The sequence below is a fragment of the Bolinopsis microptera genome, chromosome 12 (genome assembly GCF_026151205.1).
Source record: "Bolinopsis microptera isolate Bmic1 chromosome 12, MBARI_Bmic_1.0, whole genome shotgun sequence".
NCBI classification, from domain to species: Eukaryota; Metazoa; Ctenophora; class Tentaculata; order Lobata; family Bolinopsidae; genus Bolinopsis; species Bolinopsis microptera.
The window spans coordinates 7,824,039-7,848,005 of NC_087083.1; the positions used below are offsets into that span (position 1 = coordinate 7,824,039).

General features: G+C 37.7%; 1 protein-coding gene across 18 annotated transcripts in view; it reads left to right on the forward strand.

Moving 5' to 3' along the window:
• The window catches only part of LOC134824622 (uncharacterized protein DDB_G0284459-like), a 132,526-nt gene extending 125,451 nt beyond the window's left edge, over positions 1-7,075 (forward strand). For 10 of the 18 annotated variants that reach the window (XM_063836552.1, XM_063836550.1, XM_063836559.1 and 7 more), the window contains 3 exons: positions 5,028-5,048; positions 5,594-5,777; positions 6,035-7,075. In XM_063836552.1, coding sequence (XP_063692622.1) covers positions 5,028-5,048; positions 5,594-5,775 — 203 coding nt within the window. In that variant the 3' untranslated portion in view covers positions 5,776-5,777; positions 6,035-7,075. Of the gene's footprint in view, positions 1-842; positions 879-2,686; positions 4,759-5,027; positions 5,049-5,593; positions 5,778-6,034 lie in introns of those variants that run through there. The other 8 variants (XM_063836554.1, XM_063836561.1, XM_063836563.1 and 5 more) reach the window with 4 other exon arrangements.
• The last annotated feature ends 16,892 nt before the right edge of the window (positions 7,076-23,967 follow it).

Consider the following 23,967-nt stretch of genomic DNA (forward strand, 5'->3'; position numbering starts at 1 on the left):
ATGACTAGAAATGCAGTGACTACTTGGTGACTAATAATGTAGTAACTATTTCATGACTAGAAATGTAGTGACTACTTGGTGACTAATAATGTAGTGACTATTTCATGACTAGTAATGCAGTGACTACTTGGTGACTAATAATGTAGTAACTATTTCATGACTAGAAATGTAGTGACTACTTGGTGACTAATAATGTAGTGACTATTTCATGACTAGTAATGCAGTGACTACTTGGTGACTAATAATGTAGTGACTATTTCATGACTAGTAATGCAGTGACTACTTGGTGACTAATAATGTAGTGACTATTTCATGACTAGAAATGTAGTGATTACTTGATGACTAGTAATATAGTGACTACTTCATGATTTTTAATGTAGTGACTATTTCGTGATTTTAAATCAAAATGTCCGACTAAGAGCTGCAACCCAAAAGTAAACAAATTATTTATTTTCGGTTAAAAATAAATAACATACTTAAATATAAATAACATACTTAGCTATAAGTAACATACTTAGCTATAAATAACATACTTAGCTATAAATAACATACTTAGCTATAAATAACATACTTAGCTATAAGTGGAATGATAATCATGGATAATGATAAAATTACTTTGATTTAATTGTTAAGCGGGTCTTTATTTGCACCAACGATTCATTGTATCGATAACGAACGTGACATCACGTTATGTGTAACATGACGTCACGTTATGTGTAACGCGTGATAACGTCGTGAGACTGTGTTTGATTTAAGAAAAGTTTCATTGCTTCTGAAGTAGCTATCAGTTCGCCGGTCATTGTTGGGTATAATACTCAAATGTTTTATTGTGTTCATTTTAGGTGCACTATAACGCAGTACTACTACAGTGTACAGGGGTAGGTGAGGTGTGAGATAGGCATGTGTATTTATTAAATAGTATCAGTTATACTATTAAGTAAATAGTATTTATTATACTACTTAATTGATAGTATTATTTATGCTATTTATACACATTTAATGAGCACGATTCTATTGAATAGATTATTTAATGCTTGCACTGCACAACAAATTAGTGATTACTTCCCTAGTTTCAAAATTTTATTACTGATATGTCGATTAACAAATTAATTAATTGAAATTAACATTTGATTAATCAAATATTTGAAATAAAGTGACTTAATCTGATTGTTTAGTTCCTAGGGAAGCTGAGAGTTCGGTTTAACCTCCCACTTAAAGCTTTTGTCAGTCCCTTGTAAAGGTAGAACCTTAGTGAGAGTATCCGTTATGTTTATTTTGGGTACTGTCATTTTTTATCTTGTAATTTTCTTACCATGTGATTTTCGTAAATTATAAACTCCTGTTTTATTTGGGTCGTGAAGCTTTGTCGTGTTTAATTTATGTTTAATTTATACCGTTCCTTGCACGAGACCTTATACTGTAAAATAAAATATACGGTAAATATATTAGTTATAATATAAAAAGTTTTGTGTGATTACTTGCACGTGATGTTAAATCAATATTCTGCTGAGATTCATTCTGAAAATCTATCAAAGTTTCTTTATCTAATACTATATTAATACTGTTATATGATACTATCTTACTATCTTAATACTGTTGCAACGCTCCAATACACCCACTTTACTTCCATTAAAACAAGTTGTCTTTCCTAACAAGCTGTGATGCTCTAAACACTAAAATCTTTCCTAATCTTACTAAGTTTGGGTTTAGATTAGTCATTAATATGATCATTTTTATTGAAGCACTCTCGAGACATCTTTTTAACCTTTATACCTTTATTATAACGATTACATGTAATTTAAATGTTTGTTAAAAGCATTGTATTTCCAAAGCACTGTAGACCCTGGTCATTAGGAAATGTTTCTAATGACCAGGGTCTGTAACCGGTTTTCACTAGGTCATTAGCTACTGCATAGCAATGATATAGGGGTGTCGATAATGGAACGCAGTTTTAAATCATAAGGGTGCCGATCATAGAGTGAAATTTAAAATAATCATTTAAATCACACGTACTGAAGTACTGAAGTACTGATTACTCACACGTACTGATTTACGTGACTCAGTAAAGAGGCTCATAAATACAGCTCCTTCATAAATACAGCTCTAATATCTCCCACGTAGTTTCAACAATTAAAATATCATTTTCTCAATATAACCCGACAACATATTCTTATGTTTGGCCTTTAATTTACAATTGATCAAACAACAAAAGCTATTGTGAGCGCTAATCGGCTAATGATTCATCCCGCTTTGCTATAATGTAGTATTATAATGTAGTATAGCATGATTTGTTAGAAAGATCTAGTCAAAAAGCCGATCAACATTAAGTTGAGAAATCATTGCATTCATTACCGCTGAATTCTAGCAAAGCATTTTATTCGCGATGAACGTGCAAACCTAACATGCGACATATTGCACGTGCAAACCTAACATGCGACATATTGCACGTGCAAACCTAACATGCGACATTTTGCACGTGCAAACCTAACATGCGACATATTGCACGTGCAAACCTAACATGCGCCACGTGTTTTATGCGCTGCTTGTAAGTTGTACAGTGTACACTGTTGAAGGTGCAATGTGTGCTGTATGTAGATTGTAGAAACTGTTGCACGTGTATAACACGTGTATAACACGTGTATAACACGTGATAAGACGTGTATAACGACACCCCTATATCTTGCAGGGGCAGGAAGCGTATTGGGGTGCCTTACTCCGCGGAATCCCACGCCGGTAGATGACTGAGAGATTACGTGACTGTTAAATCACGCGTTACACATAACGTGACGTCACGTTCGTAGACAGAGAGTTCACGTGACGTAACAGAATAATCAGAACATGGGGTTAGGGGCTGGGAAGTCTTTAGTCAAACTGTCTTACTTGAACTGATGTGGTTGTGTTTATTGCATGTGTGTGGGTATGTAACTGTAACATTGTACTATGTATATACTATATAGTATTAGTAATTATGTTAGATTTGTTGTTGTTTGTTGGAATGGAGGGTTAACTGAACAAGTGGAGACTTACTTAATCAGTTACGGGTAATTAGGTGTAATTACGGGTAATTAGGTGTAATTATGTGTAATTACAGGTAATTAGGTGTAATTAACACTGGAAATACTACATATATAATACTAGTACTACTTATCATCTCCACTGCTAGTTAATTAACCCTTGATTCTGGAAATGACATGGAACTGTTTTTAGTCGCGGGTTAAGTTTAATGTATTGAATTTTGTTGTGATAAGATAATTTAACATGTAGATAATTGTAATTTCAATATTTCATGTTCTTGTTCACGAACCTAAAAACTGGTTTGCCGGGCCTGCCCCGGAACTTTAACACACGTTGACAATTTATTAATTTAGTTGCTCGCAGTTTCGTTAAAGTCAGGTTGTTAAGTAACACTAGCAGATTCGTTAAAGTCAGGTTGTTAAGCAACACTAGCTGTCACGTCTCTCAAAAAGTTGTTTTGAATTAGTGCGCTTACTATTTAATTGTGCGAATAATTTTATTTTTGAAGATATAATTGAAAAAGTTCTTTTTGTTGATTACACCTGAATAAATACTTAAGGGATGCTATGATGTTTTTAATTTTTCAATCGGATGATTTTTGTTTTTGGATTGGATGTGAGATGAATAGTGAAAATAGTGACTATGGTAACTAGTAGTGTAACTATGGTAACTATTGGATGTGAGATGAATAGTGACAATAGTGACTTGTTTATCCGATATTGTGGAGCTTTGAAATAGAAGTTAGCATTTGTAAACTTATATTTAATTCTAAGTGAAATTTGCCTTTTGATTTTTGTACGTCGCTGTATGCTAAGATGTTGATACTTCATCAAGATCATTTCATGGCCTCATTTTTTTACTCGTTAATCAGTGAAGCATATTTTTGATTTTCCAACTTTCGTCGTTTGGGAGAATCTAAATAGGACATGTACAAAGAGATAATAAGTGTTTAACGAAATATTTCACCTTCAATTGCGTTCACACTAATTTTTATTTCATAATGATTAGAATATTTTTATTGGAGGGCTTCAGTACACGTCCGCCGGGTGGAGAGCAATCTCTATAAAAAACTGTGGGAAACATTTTGAGTTAAGCAATTATTTTGATGTTGAAAATTTGCTGGATGATGACTTACTGACTTAAGTCGGCTTCTTGGTCCGAGCAACTACAATTCCTCGCCACACGTCGCGGTCAAGCATAACAGATCTTATCTCTTCAACACAGGAAAGGCTGGTGTCCTTCTTTAGCATGTCCAGAAACGTAAGGTGGGGCCTCCCCGGTCTCCTGTATCCATGCTGAGGGTCCCAGAACAGAAGTTGGTTTGCCAGAAGGTCGTCATGCCTGGCTACATGTCCAGCCAGTCTCATTCTTCTGGAGGCTATCATCGCTGATGGCTTGGGGATGTTGCCGTATAAATCACTGTTGTTGATGATTTGTGGCCAACGTATGTTCAAGGCCATCCGGAGCATTCTAGTGTAGCATCCATTGCTGGATGATACAGTAGTAGTAGTACAGACAATTTGCACTTATGAGAGTGTATTCCTTAATGATGAGCATAGAAATAAAGTGGCTTAAAAACTTAATCAGTGTTTTAGCCGAGGAAAAGTGTTAAGAAAAAAAAGAAGATTTTTCCTGTTTTTATGTAGTTTTTACAGACAATACAGTGCTTCTATCTCAACAAACTTGATTGAAGATAATGTGTAATTCTAATAATGCAGCCGAAGTTTTTATTTATTTTATGAATTACGACTATTTTATTTGTCCACTAAGTTACACTGTAAAGTAACCTGAGGTAAGAATAATAAAAGAAAACACGCGATTCGTTATTATACACGGGACCATTATCACAGCTCAATAAGTATTCCGAGCTTAAACTATAATTTCTTATACAGTGGTTTTCAAGAAACTCAATCATCACTTACTGATAATCTATATAAGTATTTGAACTGTAAATGATGGAGACATTAGACAATTATTCAATTACTTTGATTAGTAAAAATGATTGTTTTTAGAAAAAGACAGGGAGAGTAACCGTGAGTATTGCGTGTTGACCTCCGATTGTTTTCCATTTACCAATTTCATAAATTCTCTTGATTTTATCTTTAATCAAGTTCTTGCTGTTTCTAAAACGCATTTCAGATTTTATGCTATAGCTTGTGCGATTTATGTCATTTTCACGAAAATTTCATTAACTTGCTTTTTAGAGACTAAAATTCTTTAGACTTCAAGTCTCTTCAGAAGATGATAGCATACTTAGCCTAGATTGCTATGTTTGCCTCCTGATTACATTCTATGAATCTTATCTAGCATACTTTAATCAGTAGTGCAATCGAGGAAAATATACTAGGATTTTATTTTTAAATATATTAGTAAAAAATAAAGTCCTCGTCTATAATAATATATGTTCTCATTTCTCAATTGTACTACTGAATGCAGTAGCACTAGTAATGTTCAATGATTCAAGATTTCATACAAATCAGTATTTTCACAGAGTAATCCTCTTATTGTTAGTGTGCACAATGTGTCTTTATTATTCTATTATTTATTCTTGTAAATTAATTATAATTCTTTACCCCAGGTCTGAGTGGTATGTTTAGGAGTAAGGACTCTAGCAGTAAAGACTCCCTTTCTAATCTGAAGAGCGCTAACTCAGTAGCGAGCATTAACAGCATTAACAGCCTGTCAGACAGTGGACTAGCTTCAGTTGGGGGCGGTCCCCCCGGCTCTGTGACTAACGAGAAGGCAAATATAGTCACGTGAAGGTGAGGGTCTTAGTGTTATCCACCATTATATGTTAACAATTAACATATCCTTATCATACTCAGTACCTAATATCTGTGACTTAACCTTATCAATTATCATACTGGGATGGTCTGATTTTCTATAAGTATAGTTATTTGTTTTTTCAGTTTCATGAAAGTAGTCATTTCTAATTTATAGTTTATTGGCATATTATTTAGTTGATTGGCTGTTTAATAAATTTAAACAACCTAGTTTCTGAATTATAACTTATTTTCAGATTTGGGAAAAAAGAAATCAGAAGGAGTAATTCTCTACAGAACGTGAGAGCCAGTAAATACAAACCGCTCCTAGTCCCACTTAATCTAGAAGCAGGGCATAGTCCTGCTGCTAACTGCTGCTAACTGCTACTAGTTACACTAGTACTCATCTTTATCAGTTTCACGGAGTGCGCGGCTCAAATATCGTGCGTATATTGGAGTGTGCGGCTCAAATATCGTGCGTATATTGCACGTGTCTCGCAAAACTAAGTTAAACTACACCACTTATGCTGACTACTGTAAACTTTAATAGAACTATTAGATATTAGTAGTTTTTAGTGACGCATGATTATCTTGTTAATGAGTATACAGACTTGATATTGTCAATTAATCATCATAATCATATTATGTGCAATGTGTCAATCAAACTTGTTGTCGATTTACAATTCACAAATCTCATATCTTGAGGTTTGAAATCTTCACATTTATGATTTAAGTTTTTAATCGTGTTAAATAGTTAACTTTTTCTTATATTATGACAAAATGATAAATGGAGATTGTTGCATGTTGAATAACTATGGTAACTAGTAGTGTAACTATGGTAACTAGTAGTGTAACTATGGTAACTAGTAGGAATATACTGAATATATATATATAGTATTGAACAATACTGACTCTCTAAGACAATATTGGTTTCATTTTGACTATTTTCTTATTTTTGACAGCTGGTATGTGTTACACAGATATAATTGCCACATTGGTGGGAACCTCCATGATTTTCAAATTTCTTGGCTAAATGTTGAGATAATAACCGATGTAGATTTTGTCATACGTTGTATGACCCGCCTGTAGCGTCGAAGACGCTACTATAGTGAAGCGACCGTGGGGGTCACCACGTGATACAATGTGGATTGTAGGCAGCATTATCTCAATATTTAGTCAATATCTTCAGACTCGTAATCGTGTTGTTATTATTGTTCGGTTTTTGTTGTTCAGTAAATACTGTAGTACATTTTTGATCATTGTTCTTGGAAATCTTCTCTACTAATTATACATTGTAGTTATAACTTATAACTTATAACTTATAACTATTACTGCTGAAAGTCGATCGTTATTATTATATTTTACTGGGCGGCGCTCAGCCTGTCATTCCGCCTAATCTCTATTCATATATGTTTATGAACATGATAGCCTGAGGTCCCCAGGTAAATTATATTGAGAATTTAGTATCTGATATCGTATACCCAGGAAACCTTACTGATAGGGAGGAAGTGAAAAGAAATAGAAAGGTTTTCAACAAAATGTTCGTTTCGTGAAACTAAAGTTACCTCCCCAGGAGGAAAATTAGGGACATTATAGATTTTGAATTATCGCGAAAAGTCTTATTTTGGGCCTTATAAATTGCGCAGTTTTAACTTTGCGAATTCTTGTTCTCTGATTGGCTGAATTGTATCACGTGGTACGTGGTGAAATTGCATTATTGGAATGTTGGAAGCGTGCAAATGCAATGAACTTATGAGCGCGCGCGGAGCTCAACAAGCAGTGAAAACGCAATTTCATCTGTAGTAATATCGCCAGCCAGTAAGGTTTGCTGGGTTAACATATTATTATGTAATAAACTTTTTTTAAAATTGTATTGCTATAAGGGGTTTATACTGGGCGGCGCTCAGCCTGTCATTCCGCCTAATCTCTATTCTATATGTTTATGAACATAATAGCCTGGGGTCCCCAGCTAGGTAAGATTAGATAGCCTGAGGTCCCGGCCCCAGCTAGGTAATATTAGTTCACATATCAATCGACTACAACTAAGGTCGGGGTGGTTGGGGTTTCTAAATGATTACGATAATTTTGACACAATACTATTACTATAGTGTTTGTATCGTAATCGTATTTGGATCATGATCTGTTAAAGCATAGCTCTATTATTTGTAGCGCGATGCACTACTTGGCCGCGCCGCGCATATTCTGTAGATCGGCGAGATGCCGCGAAGGATTGACATCGTGAATCAAGGCTTTTATATCATTTTAACATTAACTTTGCATAGTGATGATACGTTTGTCGTTTATTGTGCCTCTTGTGATTATCTATTTCTCCAGTGTTACGTTACCCCGACGCTCCTTGTATCACGTGGTGACCCCCTCTTGCCTCTGTCGCTTCACCCCTGTAGAGTTTCTACGATCTGAGATGGGGGGGGGGGGGGGGGGGGGGTTGATGGCGAGTTATGCTTTGTCAAAGTGGATGCTTTTAAAAATGAAATATAAAATGAATAACGACCCAATCATAAGGTAAAAAGTATAGGCTGTATTTTAAGGGCTAATCTCAGTCCATCTAAGTCGTAAGTTTGGAGGAATAATACGGCTAATTTTGCGATTCTTTAAAGTCTTGAACCAAAATACCCTGCTGCGCCGTCAACTGGGCCCAGGAAACCTTACCTGAGGACCCCAGGCTATTATGTTCATTAACATAATATAGATTTGGCGGAATGACAGGCTGAGCGCGGCCCAGTAAAGGAAACCTTACTGGCTGGAGCCTAACTTTGAAAGTAAAAGAGATAGCGTCTTCCGGTTTTTTGCAAAATGTTCGTTTCGCAAAAATAACGTTTCCCCCCCAGGGGGAAAATTGAAAACAACGTAGATTTTGAATTATCGCGAAAAGTCATATTTTAGGCCTTATAAATTGCGCAGTTTTAACTTTGCGAATTCTTGTTCTCTGATTGGCTGAATCGTATCACGTGGTACGCGGTATTTCTTGGAATATTGCATTCTTGGAATATTTGAAGCGTGCAAATGCAATGAACTAGCGAGCGCGCGCGGAGTTCAACATGCTGTGAAAAGGCGATCACCCTGTAGTAATATCGCTAGCCAGTAAGGATTGCTGGGTATGAGATAGCCGAAAAGCTGCAAAGGGGGGGGGGGGGGGGGGGGGGGGGGGGGGGGGGGGGGGGGGGGGGGGGGGGGGGGTAGAGAGACACAGTGAAACCAGCCACCGCGGGGAGGAGCAACCAGGAGATGTAGTTAGTTAACCAGGCAAAGTAGAGGGCCACATTGGACCCGAAGTAGTGTTCCACGAGATCACAGAACGACCCTTCAAGGGGACCAGCGTGCCAGGAAGCTGTGCACTCTTCTGAGCTGGAGTGGAGGGGCCAGAACTGTACCATTTCTACCCGCTCTAATGCTAGAATAAGAGGGTCGCTCTTCAGTAGTCCACACTTGGGCCTCGGGAAGAAGTCAGGGAGGGTTTTCATTTTGATTCGCTTCAGAACCTCGCTGGTTATGTAAGATAGTTCGGATGGTTTGAAGATTGATTGGGTGGATGTTTTGTTAGTGTAGGGTGGCTGGTATTGTTTGTGCTTTCCACTCAGATACTCACGTTTGAACCCCTTTAAATCCCGTTTTAGAAACCCCCAACCTTCTGCTTCCTTCGTTATCAGCTCTTCTGGGGCTGTGACAACAAATGCTGAATAATTTGCATTTTCTGGATGGTCATGACATGACATGTTCAGTCCGTTATCTTGGATTCTTCCTTTCACAAAATCCAAAAGGTTTTGATCTTTTGTCTTTAAGATAACAACATAGTCACCCATTTTGCGTTAAAAGAGTTGCTAACACCTGCGGTATGACGTTAATCAATTTATCAATTAATTAATTACATTAATCAGTTACATATTATTATGGTACACTTACAGATGCGGATTCTGCTGGGGGGGGGGGGGGGGGGGTGGGGGGGGGTGAGGCACAATTTTTGACACGTGACAGCAGTAAACCAATCACCTTCCGTTATAAAATATACACTGAGCAATATAAAAACCCCAGAATTATGGTATTATCTTGTTATGCATCCAGAATATTATATGCCTCACCTCCCCAACAGTATCTAGCCCCATAAAGCTATGATAATGAGGCACCCTATAAGTTACGGCTGTATCAAAGTGATTAAGTGATACCAGAAAGATTCACACATACGGTGAGATCAACCCTTCGCTTTTCAAAACTAAACTGAGAAAGTAAAACAACCGTCATAAAACCAAAGGTTTGAAGTAACTATTGGAAGGGCGAATGCCAATAGCTACACATGGAGAATAGCTATGCTAGATTCAAGTTACTAATATAATAATGTGATTATGAGCTATTACTAGCTTACTAGCAATTGGACAGCAAGCTTTGAGAAGTATCAAATAACGAATAGTTTCTAATGATGGTAGAGAGCATGTATAATAGAGTGACATGTCGGGAAACAGTACACCCTGACAACTATAGCATTATGTGCAGCTACTTTATGGATACTTAATGTATAAAGTAATGGGTTAATGTAGCGAATTAGCTTTTAAATATACAGATATATACACCACACAGAAATACCGAGAATTCTATATTTATTTGTTTGTAATGCCGGTCCCCAACTAAAAGGCTTAACCCTGGCCACTACCCTGGCCACTACCTGCACATACTTAAGTTAATGTTATGTAGATAGCGAATTAGCTTTTAAATAGATGTTTCTTTGTTTATAATACCCGTCCACCATCTCGTATTGGGAAATAATCCAACTCAAGGGTTGGGTGTAAATAGTACTTACTAAATAAAATGTATTGAATACAGAAAATAAGTGCAGTGCTGATGCCCAATGGTAATCGGAATTTAATTTAGATTAAATCACAGGATTATAATAGGATGATAAAGTTTAAGATGCTGAGTAAGCTTGAAACGTTTAAGTTAATGATAAACTGGGATGAACTGGTAACCATGGTGATGTGTTAGTGTGCAGGCTCAATCTTCATGCTGTGCAAACAATGTAATGATAATGTATCTTATAAGCTTATACATCAACTTTCACGTTTCTAATGAGATCGGAGCGATTGAAACAAAGTTAACAATTAAAATTGTAGTTATTAACTTTAAGACAAGGCAGTAGTTGGATAAAGAAACAGTAGATAGCTTGCTGACAGGGTATATACTAGCCCCTATTCCGTAGCCACAAGGACCGTATTTAAGTATTTATTGCGACAGAATCTTGAACATGTTTTAACATGTTTTAAAATTTTAAAATGTGCGGAGAAATATTTTCACCCCTCGACTTTTCACCCCCTACCAGTGCCATCTGTAACAAAGTACTTGGGTACTGACTGCAGTGGAGATGGGGGGACTGCGTGGAGATGGGGGGACTGCGTGGAGATGGGGGGACTGCGTGGAGACGGGGGGACTGCGTGGAGATGGGGGGACTGCGTGGAGATGGGGGACTGCGTGGAGATGGGGGGACTGCGTGGAGATGGGGGGACTGCGTGGAGATGGGGGGACTGCGTGGAGATGGGGGGACTGCGTGGAGATGGGGGACTGCTGCAGTGGGGGACATGACCTTTCCGGCAACAAACAATCAACTTCGGCCATATCGGGCCCGTAATAACTTAATAAAACAATAACAGCGGACATGGTCACACTAAGCCCCATGAGCGTGTGGCCATGTCACAGCGTGTGGCTTTGTATTGACCCAGCTTTTTGTTGAGTTCGCCCATTACATATCGGGCCCGTAACAAACAAAAAGGCAAAAACAGTGGCATGCTAGCTCACCCTAGTGCTAACCCATGTGATCTCAGTGAATGCCACGTGACTTGTCAAGATGGTCCGTTCTAATTCATATTGTGACCACACGCGGTGGTCTCACGAACCTTACATTTTGACGAATAACCTGCCCTCGTAGCCTAAGTGTCTGGCTCTTTATCAATTTACACTATCAATAGTGAGTTATATTAATGCGCTCGTTCAACTTAAAGACTTAATAACTTATGTAAACTTAATTACTTATTACTTAATTACTTATAACTTTATTAGCAGTAAAGGAGGTAGCAGTTGCCAGATCACTTAAAGCCACTTAGAAAGCCACTAAAACCCAATAAAACTAGGCTCATGACGTGGGAATTCTGTGGACTTGACGATGTTATGAGTAGAGTCCCAGGAATTCTGTATACGATCCTCAACATAGCACAGTAAATCGTGCGGCAATGAGGAGATACCATGAGATTAGTGCTTAATATTATCGGGGCGTGCTTTTCTCTGCTCTACGCTACTGTACACTTCTCAGCTTTTAATTACTGCGCACTTATTACTTTTTTAGTAGAAGCTCTTACGGGAATTTTCTGTTCGATACATAGGGACTTCAGATACACCTTTCTAGACGTATTTTTGACTGTAGAATTGATTAAAAGTGGTTTTTAAATGATAAGACTAAGTTTCCCGGGTAAAATCGCCAAAAAACATGGTTTTTGAACTATTCAGCAAGTTAATTTTGTTGGCATATCAGCAAAATTTGCATGAATATAGCTGAAACACAGCCGCACATGATGGCATTAAAATTAAGCTATTATTCCAGGATTTTCCCGGGTAAAAATCCGAAAAGGTGGTCAAAATGTGCTCCTTTTTGCTTAACTTTGGAATAATTTTCTGCAGTTATATTAAATCAACTCAAAAATAGTCGTTTCGTGTTTGCCTACATTTTTCCTTTTCGAGAAGTGTACCCAGTTGATATACTTTATCGAAGTTTAAATATTGTCAATCCGCAAGCGTTTTTGTCACACATTTCCGACGCGAGATTACGTCTGTTTTAACTAATATTTTCACACCGAATAGAAAACAATGTGATTTTATTGCTGACAATATATGAATATAAATACTTTATTGGCCTAAGAGTTATAGACTGTCAAAGTTTAAAACGCGCATTGGTATAGCATGTGACTAATAAGGTCCTATTTATATTTCTAAACATATTCTTGATCCTTACACGTCATACTCTCGTGGGCCCATACTTGTGCAGGAGTTGCATTTTGCTCTCAACATCTGTGTTTTGGTGACCCTCAGGTCCTTTTTTTTTTTTTTTTTTTTTTTTTTTTTTAAAGAGAGGCTGGGCCTGGTTGGCCCACGAGAGGATAGCATATGGATGCTTTGCCTACCTCTGGGGTATGGCAGTCCTGTGGGAGGATGCCAGTGGAATCAAGATGTGTAATCACGGATGATGGTGAGTGTTGTGGGGTGTGTTATAGATAAACGGTTAAGTGGTGGTTGAGTGTGGAAGAGAGGGGCGAAACAAGACGGCGTTAAAGTAGTCGCTATGTTACACCTGTCTGGTCCAACTCCTCCGGCACCACTAAGCGTTTAGTGTGGTTTGTAAAGTTGACAATGGTGGAGATGTGTTGGTTGTCGAATATGTCATTGACAGAGAGGTAGTAGTCCCGGAAATATTGACCTCTTATTTGGGCAATAGCCGGGCACTGTCCGAGAAAGTGTGAGACAGTCTCCTCTCCGTCGCCGCATTTAGGACAAGCACTTGTGTCTGATTTGTGAATGGTGTGTAGGTGTTTGTTGAGGCCACAATGTCCCGTGATGAGGTGCACTGCAGTTCTGTAATTTTGTCTGTTGTTACAGAGAGTAGTGTTGAGATTTTTGATGATGTTGATGTTTTTATGTCCAAGTGTCAGTTTAGTGTGTCTGGGACCATTAGTAATCCATGATTCTTGATTAAGTTTTGTGACTTTGTCGTTGATCAGGCGTTTGATGTAAGATTGTGGAATTGGGCAATTCAAAGTGGATTCACTGGTTGTGCCATTTTTGGCCAGCTCGTCTGCTTTTTCATTACCCCACAATCCGATGTGTGCTGCTATCCATCTGATCTCTAAGGTGTTAGTGGATCCGAGTGTGTTGAGGGTGTCGTAGCAGTCTCTAGTGGTTCTACTCCTCGTTGAAGGTGAGGATATAGCTTGAATAGAGGAGAGACTGTCTGACCATATGATGATATGTGTGTTTGTGTAAGTTGATAGATATTTACAAGCTTCGATGATGGCAGTGAGTTCTGTTTGATAAACGGTGCAATAATCAGGAAGCTTGAATGATCTTTCATCTAGTGTAGTTTTGTTGTTGTCTGTGGTGATAATATAACCAGCCCCGCTACCTGAGTCTGTGCGTGACCCGTCTGTGTAGCAGGTGATGGTTTCACTGGGGATGTTGTCGATGGTGTTTTGGAGTGAGCCTCTATATTCAATGTTGTCAGCTCCAGGAGTGGTGACCGTGAAGCGTCGTTCAAGCATCATGGTTGGTATAGATAGGTCTCTCTCTGCTTTGGGTGGTATGTTGAGGTCTACCATGAATTGTTTGTTGATAGTGGTGTGAGTTGTGATGGTACCTTTTCTGGGGGCGATAGTTTCGAGGGTTAGGCTTCCATATGCTTGAAGCCTGGCTGTGCCCTTTGCTGCTTCACCTCTCAGGAAAAGTATGATATCTGGAGTGTTAGTGAGGTGGTTCAGTGCGATGAAGGGAGTACTAGGCATGGCACCAGACATCATTCTTAATGCCAATGCCTGAACTCGTTTGAACTTCCTCGCGTTGGTGTCTGTTTGGGTTGCCCTAATCCATATACTACAGCAGTATGATAGAATAGGTCTGATGACAGCGGTGTACATCCATTTGCATGTTTTAGGGCTCATACCCCAAGTGGGGCCGACAGCTCTTCTGCATTGCATAAGGGATGCCGTAGCTTTTTTGGTGGTATTGGTGATATGTTCATTGAAATTGAGCTTGCTGTCGAGGGTCACTCCTAGGAATTTGGCAGATTTGGATAGTCCTATAGTGGTGTTACCCACCACCACAGGTCTAAGGGTCCATTTCTTATTCCAGGTAAACATGACTATTTGTGTTTTGAGTGCGCTTATGGATAGATCTTTGGTTTGGCACCATTTTTCTATTGTGTTGATGGTTTTGCGTGTTCTGTTCCAGATGATGTCTAAATCATTCCCCTCCGCTAGAGAAAGCAGATCATCTGCAAAAGCTTGCAGATAACCTGGTATGTCTCTTGCGGTGTAGGCCAGGAGATCATCGACTACCAGGTTCCAAAGGAAAGGGGAAAGGATGCCACCTTGGGGGCACCCTCTCCGGATCCGAACCCTTTTCGACTTATCCTTATGATTTAATGTGATGAATCTGTTAGTTACCATGTTGATAATCCATTGTGCTGTGGCCGGGTCCACTTTCGTGGTCTTGATAGCGTCAGAAATAGCCTTGAAAGAGACATTATCAAAAGCTCCCTCTATATCTAGAAAGACTCCTAAGACATATCCCTTCTTAGCTATCCTGCGCTCGATGGTGTGAGTAACTTTATGAAGGGCTGCTTCGGTTGAACATCCCTTCTTAAAGCCAAATTGTCGTTTGTTGATGTCTTTAGCGATATTAAGGTCGTGTTGCATATGCCACAGTATCACCTTCTCCTGTAGTTTTAACATCACAGGAGAAAGGGTGATAGTGCGAAATGATTTTGGTTGGTTGTAGTCAGTTTTTCCAGGCTTTGGAAGAAAGATTCCAAGGGATTCTTTCCACAAAGTTGGAATGTGTTGGGTTTCATGATTTTTTGTCATAATGGTTCTGGTGATGTCTTTGATGTGTGTCCAAGCTTTCTGTATGATGATAGGTTTGAGGGTGTCGGGTCCAGCAGCTTTTAACGGATCAAAGGATTTAAGAGCCTCCTCGATTCTGTCTGGGCTGTAGATGGTATTGAGTAAGGTGGTGGTGATTGGTAGAGGTCCAGGTGGAGGCACTGGCGGGTCAGTGACACTATCCTTGAAGTGGGTTTGTGTCCTCAGGTCCTTTGATTACATACATTTTGTCCTAGAAAATCTGATTTTATCGGAGTCTTATACTTTTGAGAAAATTTAATGTTGTTCATTCATTGTGTAAATTTGTATGTAATTGATCGATTTGAAAGATTTCAATAAAAAAATTGTGTCCAATTAATGGTTAGGTCTCCAAACTCAGAAAACACGTTTTTTGCCCGTAAGAGCCTCTTCTATAATAAAACACGAACAAACTTAACTATAGCTGCAGTACTGAAAACAACGACCAGGAGGATGAAAATAACCCAAGCAGTAAGTCAGTGAGTGCCCACATTCTAGCCATACAAATTTAAACACAATTAGCCATTTTGATTTATTGTTATTAGAAATATTACCACTAAAAAGGATGCGAGTATAAACTTATGAAGAGAATGCACATAGCAACGGTAACATAGCAACGGTAACAGAAAGATTAGGGAACTATTCCGTTATTGGTATGTGGGCCTAATGTTTAACATATTACTTCCTACCTACCTTATACTTTGATCGAGTTGTACTTCATGATCATATCAATCACTCAACAAGAACAAAATTAGATTTTGGTGTTGACATCAATATGTAATATTGCAATGTAACTCCACTTTCAGAGAGAGTTCATAAATCCCGCTGAAAAATGTTTGGGCACATTCTTCGTAGCGACTGCAACTCACCACCACAACTAGCTCTAAATTTTGCTGTTGATAGTATGTCAAATATGAGGGGAAGGATTGGTAGACATCAATGTAATATTTTTAAAACTATTTTAGACGATTTGAATAAAAGAAATACTTATTTGAATAATAGTGACGACTTGACAGACTTAAGGTATTTAGCCTCGAACCGCCAATTGTGGAGAAATTTATTTTGATTTTGTTTAGTTCGATAATTTCAGTTTTAAGTTCAATTTTTTGCATAATTTTTGATTTTGATAATTTCAGTTTTAAGTTCCATTTTTTGCATTTATTGTAAGTTTTCAGTTCTGCAAGTCTTTTAAGTAGACTTATCAGGTCTTTAGGATGTTCTTAGTAACTACTTTGGATTTGTGTAAAGTTTGATAATAATAACATCAATATCTTTATTTGACTCTCAGGACATCGAGCAAGGGTTCATCAGCGTTACCAAATAAAATATAACCTACTTGCAGCCATAGTTGGTTCGTGCGTCAATTTTTCGGGAAAAGTACGTAAAGTGCGTTTGAATTATTTCGTGCGTTAAAAGTGCGTTTAAGTACGTTTACCGTTGAATTCACCAGCATTTTCTGTAGACTGCAGCAGTGTAGCGAACAGATCTTACACGTTCTGGAAAATTCTTTCTTATATCACGTTACAGATTACACTCAGTCCAGAGGCAACGCCCGCAACACTGCACACGCACACTGGCATTCCAAAAATAGCTACTGTACAGTGTAAGGCTCACCAATGACAGTTTATGTGAAATCTTGGAAATAACACTGTTATAAGGTTGGTCTGAAACAAACTTTTAAAAATTAGCAAAAAATGAAAAATTGGAAGCAACTTAAGCAAAAAATAGCTCTTAAGTTGAAACTAAGCAAAAATCAAAGTATAAACTTAGTTCAAAAATTTTGCTTGAATATTTGCTAACTTTGTTACTTAAGTTGGTTTTCGGAACGGATTTTAGAAAAAAAGGGAAAACCAAGCAATATTTACTACTAAGTTTCATTTCGGAAAGGACCCTCTGATGTTTTGAACTGTGTATTCAAAAATGAAAAAACCGCAAATGGCCCAGCGAAGTAAGGTAAAAGTGCGTTTTACGTTTTTTCGTACGTTAAGTGCGTTACGTTTTAAAAGCACGTTAAGTGCGCACGAACCAACTATAATGCTTGCAGCTGCTGAAACTGGAAATTTATTCTAGTTCACTGGCAAGTTGCCAAACGTTTTATCACACACATGAGCAGTGTGACCACTATTTGTTCATTAATCATAATGCTGACAAGCGCGACTGTCGCTTTTATGTCATAACAACGAGCGTTTCATTTCGAGGAAAATATTTAGGTAAGTTAGAACTCCTGACTAAACGAGTCCCGAAGGCACGAGTTTATAGATTGCTTATGGTACGGCACAAGACAACAGTCTTGGGAACATTTTCCGACTAAAATATTGAAATTCCTGTCATGCTGCTACCATCGTGTTACTCTCGTGATTGCCACATGACAGCTTACCTAACTGCTATTGGACAGCGTACTTTTGTCACATGACGATTTGATTATCAACACTTATTGAGAATGAGTACTGTATTTCATAAATCACATAGGTACAGTCCTTAATAAAATAATTCCTTTGCGATAGATACTCCTCTAATTTCCAACGATTACGGTGATATTTCAAGCTTGACTCAACCCTTGCTGTTCTCTCAAACTATAAGGATGTAATTGTGAATCTAATTTTGGTTGAGCATGAAATCCAGCCTTTCTCGCTGGCTAATATAGGTCACGTTATCTATCAAATGACTGTACCTCGTGACTGCGTCACTCGGTTACCACGTGCTCGACAAACTGGTGCCGTACCATAATTACTCTTAGTGAATTCTATATATTCTAGTTAGCTCTACAAATCGGAACGAAACGAAACGAAATTAGTTTCGTTTAATTAGTTTTTTAATCAATTCTGGGTCCCCCTTTTATGTTTTTGTGAATTGAAAAAAAGGAGTTCATGCCAAAACAAGAATAAATTGTTGAACCTTTTTAAGTTTGAATACTGTTTAAGACCCTTTTAAACATGAAGATTTGGCTATAAATAGAAAATAGCAACGTTAGTTTTATTATATAATATCCCACAATCCACGGTTGTTATAGGTAATTCAATACCAGTGTTCTACTTTTGTACAGATGACATTGACTCATGGGAATACGTGCTTGGTTATCGTGTATATGGAGTAGCGAAGTAGTGAGTACACTGCACTTGACACTCAGACAAAGTTATTCGGTACCTAATTTGTCCGTGTCGCATTTCAAATGTTAAATCGCATTTTTATCGATTTATTTATCAGTTTTGCAAGTTGTCTCTGATTAATCTTTAGATTTTAATCTGCAATCAATTTACAGATATAAAATCCCAAATAATGTATACCATACTTTGATGACACTTTCTTTCTTCCCAGCGATGATTAAGCGACTTAGAAAAATTAGTTATGCCGTCATGGTGTTTTTATTCTTGGTCTTTGTCTTACTTTGGAAAGAAATCATCAGGAACCCGGGAATTATGGAGCTCTCCTCCATTAAAGATAAAAGGATTTCAGAACGCGTATATCCTGACCCAGCTTTTAATCTTTCCTTAAATCCCAAGAAAAAGATAGTAATTCTGTTAACTTCATTTCGCGGTGGATCTACATTTCTAGGCCAAATTTTTGATAGCAATCCCAGGTTACAATATCTGTTTGAACCGTTTTATGATGGAAGTATCAGAAAAATGTACAAGGAAGGGGATATCCTCGGAGCTCGACCGGACCACACAGAGTACGAGCTGCGAATGCTGTACTTACAGCAAATAATGCACAACTGTTCTGTGTATCCAACTAACTTTCCGGAGAAGCATGAACGGTGTGGAACCGCTGAAGAGAACTTGGCACGGTTCAACTCTACAGTGTGCGGTGATAAGAGCTACAAAAAAGGAGAACTGTACCAAGAGATCTGTAGATACCGTGCTACAACCATCCTTAAAGTTATACGTATGAAAAACATTGAAGACCTGCTAAAAATAGAGCAGATAAAATCTGCTAATGTGAAGATAATACATCTTATCCGGCACCCGATACCACTGATGATGTCGAGGAGGTACGGTGGCTTGTTCTACATGTGGGATCAGAAACTAGTGTTGGAAAGTAACTACCAGCACTTTCCCAGTTGGAGGGTGAAAGTGGCGTTAGAAATGTATGATTACTGTTCTGAAAATATCAGGAATTTAGCGTTTGCTGAGTCCAACAGTTGGATCAAGGACCGGTACATGATGGTAAGTCATCGAGATATGAGTCTTACACCCCAGGAAACTACTGAGAAAATATACGATTTTGTAGGGGAGAAACTTACTAGTGAAATTAGAAACTACATAACAGATATAACGGGAGCGAGTTCCGAAGGATTCAAAAAGAGAAGTAGCAATGCTCTGGAGGTGTATAGGAATTCAACTGAGCTTTCAGACAAGTGGAAAGAACTTGGGATGTTTGGTAAATATTGGAATCTGTTTTCTGTTGAGCTTCAGTGTAGACAAGTGTACGATCTATTGGGGGTAAGTTCTACTGTAGACAACATATCGCGAGCAAAAGCTTTGCGGACCCAATCAGACATATCTGATAGAAATCTTTACAACTATTTTAGTCAAATTTGAAAATATGAAATTATGGAGCTCTTGATGGACACGATTGTATTTGTACATATATTATTGACCATTGTTAATGGTCTGGCCCGGCGCGCGCTACTTCGAAGAAATTTAGACGAGTAACATCCGTCAAATTCATTATTAATATTGACATATTGATATATCATCTGAATTCTGAGTCTTGCAACTAAAATTTTAACTTCTAAGAAAGAATTTTGATAAAAAAAAGAGTGTCCATGTGTTAAGTAACTGTGCCTTATCCATGCCCAATCCGTACCTAAGTTGCCCCTCAACTTAAAGTCATAAAGTGTGCATGAAGTGTCCACCGACAGATTATCGAATTGCAATGCAACAAAACAAATTATTCCGATTCATAAAGTTTAAATGAAGTTACTCAGCATTATAGTGTAAAATGATTACATAGCATGATTGGGCATGGATAAGGCACAGTTACTTAACTGCTGCTCACTGCTGCTCACTGCTGCTCACTGCTGCTAACTGCTGCTAACTGCTGCTCACTGCTATTAAATGTTACTGGGCGGCGCTCAGCCTGTCATTTCGCCGAATCTTTAATCTTTATTCGGGCTGAGTGAATTGTGACTTCCATCGCCCTAAAAAAAGTGTGAATGCTCATTGGATGTTAACAGTTAAAGCGCACGTGACTCGCATTCACGTGATCACAGGAGGAGCAAAGACCAAAGTGCAAAGAAACTGCCACAAACTGCTACTAACTGCTAATAACTGCTAGAAACTGGCACTAACTGCCACAAACTGCTACTAACTGCTACAAACTGGCACTAACTGCTGCCGTTTTCTCAGAAAAGGCAGTAAGTCCATATTTGCCATTTCGAGATATTGCGACTTTTGCGTTTATGGTTTTTTCTCCGCTTACTTTTTGCGTAAGATCAAAAGTAAACACGTTGAGTTATCAATAATTAGTCAAATTTTAATTTGTCAAAAAAATTAAAGCTTTGAGCCGTCCATAAGCTTAGATATAACCATTTTTATGCCAAATAATCGAGCTTATTTTTCATACTGGATGGACTTACTGCCTTTGCTGAGAAAACTTGGACTTACTTCCTTTTCTGAGAAAAATCTCTGTTCAATATTTTTCTGAGAAGGAAGTAAGTCCAAGCTTTTTACTAAATATTTGAGGTTTGGATCTATGTATTTTGGATTATATTGTAAAATATAAACAATTAGGTAAATCTAAATTGCTCCATATCATATAATAAATGTTTTTGAATAGTAGTATGCCCTTATTTAGGCAAACTCGCCAATTTTGAAAGATTTCAGTGCATTAAATGATATCCTATCGATATTTTGATGAAAATGAACTTGATCTAAAAGATGTACCTAAACTAAACATTCTCTGCGATTATAACAGCTCAATAACTGCTCCAATGTTTATGTTTTGCAAATAAAATACATCCGGCGTTTTTGAAAATCGGCCACCAAATTTTTTTGAGGCCTAAATGAAAATTTTGATCACTTAAGTAAAGTTGAAATGTAATTATACATCGATTCTGAAAATTTCAAGCGAAAATATCAATCGGCAGTAAAGTTATGTTCTTTTTGGGAAATCGCTTTCTAAAATTCCGCTTTTAGCATGCTTTTATAGGAAGTATGTCCAGCTACTTCTTCCTATCACAGATAATTTATCTCAGAAAAGGCAGTAAGTCCACGGAATTACTTCCTTATCTCAGAAGATTTTCAAGATTTTCTCAGAAAAGGCAGTAAGTCCGGACTTACGTCCTTCTCTCAGAAAATAATTGGCCAAAACCGAACATAATGTTTCTCAACTGGGACTTACTTCTTTAGAAATTGCATGCAACTATGTTTCTTACTTCCTTAGAAATTGCATGCAACTATGTTCTATACATTAATATGTAGCTCATGTTGTAGAGAATTTTCTACTGAAAATTTTGATACCAATATTGTCATATTTCGAAAAATTGGACTTCCTTTTCTGAGAAAACGGCAGATTACTGCCACAAACTGCTACTAACTGCTGCAATCGCGCCCACGCATTCGTGCGCCGTTTGTGTGTGATCGTTCACAGTTCAGAACCAATTACAGCCTAGCCGCGCAAAAGATCACGTGCACGCTAACTACCAATAAGAAAGAAGTGATGTATGTGCTACAAAAGACGAGCCCTGAGTTAGATTGTAAAATCTGATTATTTGATTGTAAAATCACATAAACGCGCGTTTTAGAGGGTTCAATTACGCCAGGCGCTATGTTTATGAACATAATAGCTTGGGGTCCTCAGGTAAACTAAATGCTGCTCACTGCTGCTAAATGCTGCTACCGCGCGCACGCCATTTTCTGAAGTTGCGCGCAGCGTGCGTGGCGCAGTAAAAACGCCATTTTTTTGGGCGAGCAAATTATAATGTGTTGGTTCAGCCGAATTAATTTTTATCAATTTTATTTTTATTTTTAGTTAGTTGTTATCCGGCCAAACAATAAGAAACTTATAAAAATAAAAATATGACATTGTAATTTTGCATAGCTGAAATGTAACAATTGATCTATATTCAAATTAATTGAATTTTCAGATGAACAATAAAGTTTTTCGTCTCGAAATCAAACTTCGTATTAATTTACTTTTTTATTTATTTATTAGTTAACGTACAATATAATAGTATAGTAATAGGCGCACGTTATATCTCCGCCAAAAGCAAATCCATGTCCAATTTGATACGCATAAAATATGTTTATAACTTCCTTGATTGAGCATTGGTTGACGATGTCAACCCATTGAGATCGTTCGCGTTGCTTTGCAAAGCAGAGCAACGATCGACGATCAGAATGCTAGTTCGCGCGGCGCGTTGAAGCAGCGAAGTCCTCCAAGATTGTGCACTAAGTTGGCGTTTTTCGACCAAAATTGAACGGGGAATCGTTTAAAATAATTGTTGAGGCACCTCGATAAAAGTAAAACAAAATTTAAGTAAAACAAAATGTCGCGCGCGCGCCCATATCAGCAGTGAGCAGCATTTAGCAGCAGTGAGCAGCATCGGCGCCATAGTAATAACATACAATTTTCTTAATCATGTGAAATGCAAGATATTCTCATTATTCACAATGTCAATCTTTCGCATCTCGCCGATCTGTGGTTGCGTGAAAATGTTAAATGCGCGGCGCGACCCAGTAATGCATCGCGCTACAAGATATTTTCAAAATGTTTACCTTTTCACTTGCTTATTGCTACGATGATATCTTTTTATTTTTTAAACGTTTCATTGCTGTAAGTAGTAAATACAAATTATGACATCACGTCATTACATATGTTTACAAAGTATTCTTGCACTTTACCTGGGGACCTCTACTCAGGCCAGGCTATCATGTTCATAAACGGAATGACAGGCTGAGCGCGGCCCGGCCCAGTATAATCTTGCACTATGTGAAAAATACAATAAATATTTTCCCACCATCATTCATAATGAATCAAGTAAGACAAGCAATAGTGTAAGCAGAAGGACACCATTCTCATCTATTTTTTCTTTAGAGAATGATGCATAACTGTTTGTACTCCAAACATTTATTTTTTGTTTTAATTCGTCCTGTTATACTGGGTGAAAGTGCCGATTTTACATTTTTACATAATATATTCTTAGAGATTTTTGCAAATTTCGTAGCTCCAACCTGGTACCGACTGTTCAATCAGTAAATTTGTTCCATATAGGCAGATCCTTATGAGAGAACTATAATTCCTGTGTGCAGTTGCTTCTCTCATTCCAAATTATCCCATGAACTCCACTTCTCCCCATTCATATCTAAATTTACGGATAGAAATATCACTCGAACAAATTAATTGAAATATATTTGTCATGCAACTTTAGGAAGGGATTCATCTTCACAATAAAAGATATCACATTAAAAGACATACTTGACGGAACAAATTTGGAGACAATTTGTAATTATTATTAATATTTGTAACTTTCATTCTTTTAAGCTGTGAAACGCCATTTGATAATATCAAGTACAATTATCTATTTG